Source organism: Echinops telfairi, unplaced genomic scaffold (assembly GCF_000313985.2).
Source record: "Echinops telfairi isolate 266 unplaced genomic scaffold, ASM31398v2 ScPeMD7_3533;HRSCAF=4204_1, whole genome shotgun sequence".
In the NCBI taxonomy this organism is placed as follows: domain Eukaryota; kingdom Metazoa; phylum Chordata; class Mammalia; order Afrosoricida; family Tenrecidae; genus Echinops; species Echinops telfairi.
Genome location: NW_022107432.1, coordinates 30,986,790 through 30,995,857, shown reverse-complemented (window position 1 = coordinate 30,995,857; position 9,068 = coordinate 30,986,790). Strand labels below are relative to the sequence as shown.

The 9,068-nt window shown below is 53.5% G+C and overlaps 1 protein-coding gene across 1 annotated transcript in view; it reads right to left on the bottom strand.

Moving 5' to 3' along the window:
- Window positions 1–8,743, bottom strand: part of ETV7 (ETS variant transcription factor 7) — an 11,797-nt gene extending 3,054 nt beyond the window's left edge. Inside the window, exons 1-4 of the mRNA XM_013006748.1 lie at window positions 8,675–8,743; window positions 8,456–8,591; window positions 3,606–3,770; window positions 1,344–1,469 (exon numbers count right to left, since the gene is read on the bottom strand). Of these exons, the coding sequence (XP_012862202.1) occupies window positions 1,344–1,469; window positions 3,606–3,770; window positions 8,456–8,591; window positions 8,675–8,743 (496 nt within the window). The remainder of the gene's footprint in view (window positions 1–1,343; window positions 1,470–3,605; window positions 3,771–8,455; window positions 8,592–8,674) is intronic.
- Window positions 8,744–9,068: the final 325 nt, after the last annotated feature.

The following is a 9,068-nucleotide window of genomic DNA, read 5'->3' as shown; positions in this document are numbered from 1 at the left end:
GGGGGGGGGGGGATACAGTGCCAAAAGGAAGGTGGGCATGAATGCTGGGGCAGCAGCAAAGGCTGCCATTTTAGAACAGTTGCCCAGTGATGGCCTCGGTGCCACGGTCACGTTTGAACAAGGGCTGAAGAAGGAAGAAAGATCAAGTATGTGATGTCTGGAAAAGAGAGGAGAGGAGAGGAGTGAAGCCGGATAGCACGTACAAAGGCCCTGAGGCAGGAGTGTCTGGCTTGTTCCATGGACGAGGATTCCCATGTGGCTGGAAGACCACAGCAAGAGAGGAAGACAAGGCTCGAGGGTGAGGACTGTGACCATGGCTCTGAGTCAGATGGGAGCCCTTGGGAGATGTGAGCAGCGAAGTTCTACACAAGAATCCCCCTGGCTGCTGTGTTGAGAACAGACCATCAGGAGTCAAGGGCAGAAGCAGGAAGACCACTGAGGAGGCTGCTGTGTCCCTCCAGGCAAGTGGTGACTATGACCGGGGCTGGACCACAGTGGGCAGCAATGGAGGTGTGAGAAGGGTTTGGCTGCAGGAGAGAGTGTTAAGGGAGAGCCAACAGAACTTGCTGGTCATTGGGATGGGGGGCGGGGAGGGCTGTGGGACAAGGGGTGGGAGAGAAGAAGCATTGAGCTGCCATTGCTTTAGCCTGAGCAGTCAGAAAGCGGGAGCTGCCATTAGCTGAGATGGGAGAGGCTGAGAGAAGGGCAGTGTTGGGTAGGCCTGGGAAGGTTGGACCTCAGACATTCAGTTTACGGGCACACAGGGCATCCAGTGTGGGGTACACGAGTCTGGAGTTTAGAGAGAAGTGGGCCAGAGACCCGAAAGTGGGCATCATTGGCACATGAGCTCACCCTGTAGCTCTGGGTGTAGATAGGGGTGGGCTCGGTTAGGTTCCCTGAGCCCTGGAGTACCCCAGTGCTTCCAAGTAACAGAAAAGGGGGGACACCAGCACAGGAGGCTGAGTTAAAAGAAAAGCCAGAGAATGGGGTGTCACGGGGAGCAGAGAGAAGGAAGAGTTTCAGGGAGGGGAGTTTATCCAGGGGTCACACTCATAAAGATGCCTCCATCCGGGTCCCTGGAGACCTGGACAAGAGCCACTGAAGTGACACAGGGAGACAGAAAGGCAGAGGGGAAGACTGGGGGGCGGGGGGCGGGTGAGGACGTGGAGCTGCCAAAGAGGATGCTTTGCTGAGGAGAGCAGAGAAATGGAAAGGTGAGCAGGGTGTCCCAACAAGTGGCGACGGAGGGCCTCCCTTTGAACGAGGTTTAGAGAAGCCCTGTTCCCTGACTGAGACCAATGGGGTGGGGGTCGTCTCATAGTTCCACAGAAAAGCCCCCTCACCTTGCACGGTGCCAGGGGGCTGCTGCTCTGGCGTCTTCTGCCCAAAGATGGCTCCAAAGAAGGGCCCGCACACCAGGGCTTGCCGCTGGGTCCTGATGTACTGGAGCAGCTCGTACAGGACGTCACCTGTAGAGGGGGCCGGCGGGCAGGCTACTGACCCAGCAGGAAGATACAGGTCCTAGGGGGATGGGGCTACCTAGGCAGGGCCACCATCAGCCCTCTGGTGGGTAAACATAAAAGGCAGCATCCCTTGCTGGCTGGGTCAGGCTGCATCATCTCAACCCTCACCAGGCCAGTGTGCAGTGCACATACTGCCCGCGTCCCTGAGGGTGGAGACAGCTCTTCTAAAGCTCGCTGGATTCCCAGAGCTTTCTGAAAGGACTGGCCCTGCCTTCTAAGGAGCAAAACGGTCCTTGACACTTAGTTCCAATGCCTCGGCATTTGGAGACAGGAGCTGCCTCTTTCTACGAGGCAAGATTTGAGGAGCTACATCCATGAGCCTGGGGAGCCCTGGTTACATATTGGACTGGCAACCACAAGGCCAGCAGTTTGAAACCCACAGCTGCTCCGTAGGAGAAAGACAAGGTTTTCTACTCCCATAAAGAGTTACAGTCCCAGAAATATACAGAGGCAGCTCTACCCTGTCCTATAGGGTTGCTATAAGTCAGCATGGATTTGACGGCAGTGAGTTTGTTCTTTTTTATTTTTACTTTTTTTGGAGGGTGGGGTTGGGGTTCATGGGCCCAGAAATTTCCCTGAACTCGACTCACACCTTTGGCTTACATGCTGCTGAGGAGGGGAAGGAAGGGGATCCCTTAGTGGAAAGCTATCCTGGGGATCCAAGCAGCCAGAGGGCTAAGATGCAGGCAGTGCTTGGAGGAAGCAGGGGAGGTGAACAGGGGAGGAAGGAGACCAGACCCAAGCTCCCCCTGCCCCCCAGCTTTGCCTCTGGATGGACTGTCCTGGGTGTCAGGAAGGCTTTATCCAGAGACAGCTTGTTGCCTCTGTCTACCTCCCTCCCACCTGAGCTCTGACATCCAGGACTTAAGTCCCAGCAGCCCCTTGGGGAGGGTGACAGGGGACAGTGTGTGATAGAACCTGGGATGTGGTATGAGCCTGGCTGTGGGCGTGTCTGGAGAAAGAAAGCAGATCCAAATATGTAAGGGACTCCCTTGGCCAGGTGCACCCTGGGCTCATCTGCCCCAAAGGAGGTCTGTATGGAAAACAAATGAGCATTATTTAACCCTTTCAGGTCCAATTGTTTTCTGTTCTGAGTTTTTTGTTGAAAGGACATGTTTTTATTAATGGGAGGCATCTTGAATGTAATAGGAAAAAAAAAACTTTTTTTTAGGTAATAGGGATTTTGATACAAATCAGTGGGGCACATATATCCTAAGGGGTCACTAGGGATGATGAGAGGGCACTTCTTCAAATTCACCAGTTACACAAGGCAATAGGCCACACATACTCTAAGTGGGACAGGTACTTCCCACTAAACATCAGAGGTGGAAAGTGCAAGTGGGGCACTTTATGTCCCACCAAAATTAAAAAAATAAAAAACCCACTGCCATCGAGTCAATGTTGACTCAGGTAAAGAACGTATGCCCACTAGGTGGTCACTGAGAGCCACCAGAGGACAGGCTAACTGTGAAGCAGGGATGGAGTCCAGGAGGGCTCCGTTGCCCGGCTCCACCCCTCCCCTCCAAACACTGCTGCTTGATACACCATCATGGGAGAGTCTTATCTTTAGCCTCAGACCTCGTTTTCCGGTTAAAATAAGAACTCCCATCGGCAGGCCAGGCTTGAGCCATATCAAGTGTTTATACTGCATTATGGATGGATATTAAATTTTTCTCTAATTGTAGGAGTGGGAAGGGGAGAAGGGCATGGATGGGAAATAAGAAGGGAGAAACCTTGTCTGGGGAGGGCTGCCCTGAGGGAGGTTCACGGACAGATGAGGCCAACCCAAAGCCAACTCACTGCCAAGAGTCGATTCCAACTCTTGGCGACCCTGGAGGACAGGGTCGAACAGCCCCTGTGGGTGTGCGGCACTGTGCTGTTTGCAGGAGTAGAAAGCTCCATCTTTCTCCTGCTAGGAACCAGCAAGCAAACGTGTATAGGAGAGAGGGGTTTCCTGCCACACTAGGAGGTGAGCCTGACACCCCAACGCTGCCCCCAGCGCCCCCTCCCTGAGTCCCCGCGGGGAACTTAGGGCGCCCTGCCATCAACACGTTTTAGAGCAGGCTGGTGCTGTTTCCTGACCTGAACCTGGGGCGCGGTGCCGGAAGTCGTCCTTGGTGAGGATGCAGAGGGCTCGGCCATTCATCTGGAAGCGGTGCCCGCCGGTGCGCTGCAGGGAGTACTCCTGCTCCGCCCACCGCAGCCAGTGCTGGACGTCCTCCCGGCTCCAGAGCGCGGGCTGGATGCCTGCAACCGGCAAGGGCACGGGCTGCAGGAGGCCGGCGCGGCTCTCTCCCCCAACACTGCCCACTGTGAACCCCCTCCTGACAAATCACTCACCCACCGGCCTAGGTCCCTCCAACCCCCCACACCCCGCCCCCATCATTTTATGTCACCATGTCTTCTTCGTTGCCTTCCTGGCAGCATGTACTCTTTGAATTTATATTTTACATGGGATATAGTGATATGTTGATATTTAACATGATACATGTAACATGGACATGCATTTAATTATTAGTGCTTGACCCGGGGTCCCCACTGGCATTGAGTGGATAAGAATTGCTCCTTAGGATTTCTGAGACTGGAAATCCTCCAGGGAACAGACAGCCTTATCCTCCCCCATGCCCTTCCCAGCAGCTGGTGGGTTTGAACCTCTGACCTCGCAGTTAGCAGCCCAATACTTAACTCACTATGCCACCAGAGCTCCTTGCCAGGCCCAAACCAAAAAACCAAACTCGCTACCATGGAGTTCATTTCGAGTCATAGCAACCCTATAGGACAGAGCAGAACTGCGCCGTGAGTGTCCGATAGGGAACTCTTTATGGAGAGTGAAAGTCTCATCTTTCTCCCTCAGAGCAGCTGGGGGTTTCAAACCACTGTACCCACGATGCCACCCGAGAAACCTTGCTGCGCTCATTCCTGGAATGAGCCTTGTAACTGGGACCCCTCCCCCACCCCGCTTCCCAATCATTACATCTTTGGGCTCTTCACCTGCAGCCCAGCCCTAGGCTTCCCCTTCCCCGCAATCCTCAACTGCGCAGGCAAACCTCATGTCCTCGGGCCTCGCAGATACTGCCCTTTGGTGCGCAGGCAGATTGAAGGTTTGCAGCAACCCTCCATCCGAGCAAGGCCATTGGCGCCATTTTCCCAACTGCCTGTCACAGTTGGATAATTCTGGTAATATTCCAAACTTCTTCATAATAATATTGCACCCTTAATAAACTAGAGTGCAAACATACCGTGTGTGTGTGTGTGTGTGTGTGTGTGTGTGTGTGTGTGGTCTGCAACCGACCCCACAAGCTCTCCCAGGGATGCTTGTATTTTCAGTTCCTTCACATGAACCATCTTTGTTACACAACTCCAGCTAGCGATCACCTCACTCTCCCTGCTCGGTGGATTGCAGACAGGGGATTTCCAGCTGGACCAGATCCCAGCTTCTGAGATGGGTCTGAGCAGAGCCCCCAGCTGAGGCAGCAACAGGAGCTGCCACAACAGGCCACAGTTGGTGCGTCGGGCATCTCCTGTCGGGGTCAGCACCTTCCCACACCCAGTGTTGGACATGGGGGCTCCCACTCCTCTGCCCTCTCCCCAGCTGTCGAACCCCCCACTGCCCTCCTCACTAGGCAGAAGACACTGCACCCCACACTGGAGCTCCATGATTGTGGATCCTTGCCTGATATCCCCCAAAACGTGGAGCCAAGTTTGGCACATAGTAGAGGCTCAATAAACATAAAAGGCTGGAAGGAGTGGGCTGTAGCAACACTAGTCGAGTTTTAGCCTAGAGAGCCTCTTAGGAGTGAAGTTCATGATCCTGCACTAACCTAGCCCATAGCCTTCGAGAGGATTCCAACTCAAATAACCCCACAGGGCCAAGGACCTGCTCCCTCAACCCTACAGGGCAAACTACAACGGCCCCTAGTGTTTCCACATCTGTACATCTTTATGAGAGCAGACCTCTCTGTCAGCTTCACCAACCACACCACCGGGGCTCCTTGAGTAGAGGTGCTTACATTCTTTTCCTGCTTCCCAAAGGGCTTACCTTTGTCTTATCTTCTCGGAGAGTTGCCGGGGGGTGCCATCCTCTACCTGTGACATCTGGATCCAGGAGGCGGCCCTGTGAGTCTCCTGTGCCTTAGTTACAACCAGGAGCTCTGAGCATCAATCCCCAACCAGAGATGCCTTAATCCCTTTCTATCAGATCCTCTCTATCAGTGGGAGTTCACCGAGCTGGTCTCCAAGAGAGAATCTGCCACGACCTGGTGGCATAGTGGGTTATACATTGGGTCGCTGACTGCAAGGTCAGCAGTTCAAAACCACCACGCGCTTGGAGGGAGAAAGATGAGACTTTCTGCTCCTATCAAGAGTTACCGTCTCAGAAACCCATAGGGACAGTTCTAACTTGCCCTGTGGGGTTGCTATGAGTTGAAATCAATTCAATGGCAGTGAGACATCTAATTGTAGGAGCCCAGGTGGTGTTGGGCCAATAACTACAGGGTCAGAGGTTAGAAACCACCAGATGCTCGAAGGAGAGGATGAGGCTTTCTCTTTCCGTGAAGAGTTACAGACTTGGAAACCCACAGGAGCAGTTCTTCTCTGTCCTACAGGTCCTATGAGTCGGCATCAACTCGATGGCCGTGAGTTTGGTTTGGGAACCTCCCCCTGGCACTCTCCTGTGTGTCGGACTCAATCTGTGCTCCACCGGATTTTCAGTGGCTGGTTTCCACCAGGAGATCACCAGGCCTTTCTTCCCAGGTGCCTCTGGGTGGACTGAACCCCCCATCCTTCAGTTACCCGCTGAGTACATTACCCCTTTTCACTACACAGGAGGAATACGGTCCAGGAAAACTAAGAGAGCCCCAGGAGGGAGATTGAGGAGTCCTGGTTTGAGGCCCAGTCTGGCCTCACAGTTGACACTCTTTCCTTAGGAAGAAAGCAGAGGAGGGACTCACTAAATAGGCTGTGGTGGTGGTGAGCTCTATACAGCCTCCTGTCTCAAAGTTGTCCCAAGTCACCTCCCAGACTCCCCCTGTGACCTCAACCTGGGTCTCCCAAGCAGACCCTGGCACATCTAGCTGCTGTTCTAGCCTTACAGTGGTGTCATTTCACAGCTCCGGACCCACCAGCCCAAGGACGACCCTGAGAGACACAGACCAGGAGATGGGGGCCAATCCGCTCTCACCATTCTCTTCCACACAGCAGAGTCTGAGTCCCCCGCTGTGAGTGGGGGACATCCTGGCAGAGTCACTCCAGCCCAGCCCAGGACCCTGTCCCTTGCCACAACCCTAGACATTACAGTCATCCTCAGAGGGGACTTCCTCCAGCTCTACTGTGAAAGCCAGACACGGAATGAGGAAGACCAGAGGACAGATGCACTTGAAACTCTGGTACTGGCAAAGACTACTGAAAGGTCTATGGTGCCAGAAGAACCCACACATCGTCTTGGAAGACGTACAGGCAGAACACTCCTTAGAGACAAGACTGTCATGTCGAGACCTCGTCTCGTGTCCTTTGGACATGGCGGGAGAGACCAGAGAAGGACATCCTGCTCGGTAAAGTCGAGGGGCAGGGAGAAGAGGAGGGTTCTGGATGAGATGGACGGACGCAGCGGTCCCAACATTGGCTGCAGCATAACAACGGGGAGGGCGCCGCTGGACTGGGCAGTGTTCCGTTCTGCTGGAGCCGACTTGATGGCGCCCATCCACAAGCAGCACCCGCACATCTTGGGTGGTCAAACAGGGAAACAGCATGTGTGTTCCACTGGGCTCCAAGGCACAAAGCAAAGGGAGACTTGTTTTGCTTCCGGCTGAGGCAACTCAGCTCGATGAGACGAAGCTGGAGGTGGAGGAGGGAGAGGGATGGGCAAGGGGGAATGGATGGCAGAGAGATGCCTAGAAATGTGAGAGTTTCACCTCTAGACCCAGGAAAGGCCACCCCTTCATTTGGTGTCCACGGTTTGCTGAGTTGGGCTGTTATACCGTGAGTTTCTTTAGTGTACCCTATCTTTGAAGACGGTTAGAGATGTCCTAAGGACCAGATTTGTGTTGTCTGAATATTCTCAGGGGGTTCGATGAATATGAGTCATGGGATCTAAGACGATCAGCCCAAAGGCCTCCTGGCAGCAGCAATACCAATTCACCAGCCACCTGTGGAAGCTACATCCCCAGCAAGGCCCAGGCAATATCTGGCTGCCACCTCATCGGAGACGTCCAGCCACTGCCTGCCCCGTCCGCTCCCAGAGGCCTGACCCAAAGGTGCCTGAGGGAGAATCCAGCACTGTTGCTGTTTCAAGCCACTACATTTTGGAAGGGTCTGTGACACGGATTAGGACCCACCCATCCTGCCCAAGAAGCCCACGTCTCATCCTAAGTGTGTCGGTTCAGTGCACAGGCTCGGGAGCCAGATGCCTGGGCTTGGGGTCGACAGCCGGCTCCCTGGGAACCCATTTCCACAGGCAACAAAACGACAGCCGATCCATTTCTAGTGGTGATCTCTGCATGGATCTAGCTATTCTACGTGTTCTTATTCTCTGTCATTTCCCAATTTTTACCACAAGCCATGCAACTTTTTGTAACCATCAAAATTAAGGCTAGTGTTTAACTCAACGTAAGTATTGAGAAGAAGGCTGCCCATGAATGTTTAGAACTCTTCGCTGAGCAGGCCCTTCCGGCTAACATCCCAAACTCTTTGTCTTCAGGGTACAAGGCACCCACTGGCTCATCCAGTCCCCACCCTGCGGAGACCACTGGAGACCTGCATGACGCTGACCCAGTATGAGTTCTCTGCTTCAAGAACTCACATTTACCTTCTCTGGCTTCCAGGTCAAGGAAACCCAGCAAGGAAATCACACACTGGAGGCAAGTGAGTCCTTAGATAAGAGGAGCTCCTACCTCACATGCTGCCAAAACCCAGCTGTTCGCCTCCCCTCTACTCACGGAGCCTTCCGGGCAGTCTACAGATCCTCGCCTCAGCCAGCCGATGCACTTGAGCTTCCCATTTGGTCTGTGCTTGTGGGGCTGGGGGTGGCGTGCCAGCTGCTGCTGAACTTGGAGAGTTCACCAATGCTCCCTCCTAAAGAGAGGACAAACCAGCGTAGTCACAGAACACAAGGGAAAGGCTCTGTCGCATTGAAGTGTGTGGGAATTCTTTCTGACGTGAAAGCGCTTTCGGCGCTGCCAGTAGATGGTGTCGACCTTAACGGGAAGAACCACATCTGGCTGCATCTTGCCGCCACCAACACACATCTGGCTCACAGTGGATATTTGATAAGGGCTGAATTGGATTTCACCTTTCCAAGCATTACCATGCAGATGCCTAACTCCAGGCTTGGCTGTAAGCTTGAACTCTGAGGACCTGGGAATGCTGATTGGAACGGGTCCTTGTGAGAAGCCACAAGCGAAGCTGAGGGGCCAGGAGAAAAAGACTTTCCATGAGAAAGAGAGAAAGAGAGAGAGAAAGGTTTTAAATCTGTTTTGTTTTGTTATTATTACTAGAATTATTTTGTTTGATGTTTCTGTATATGAAATCCAGGATAGGTAAATCTACAGT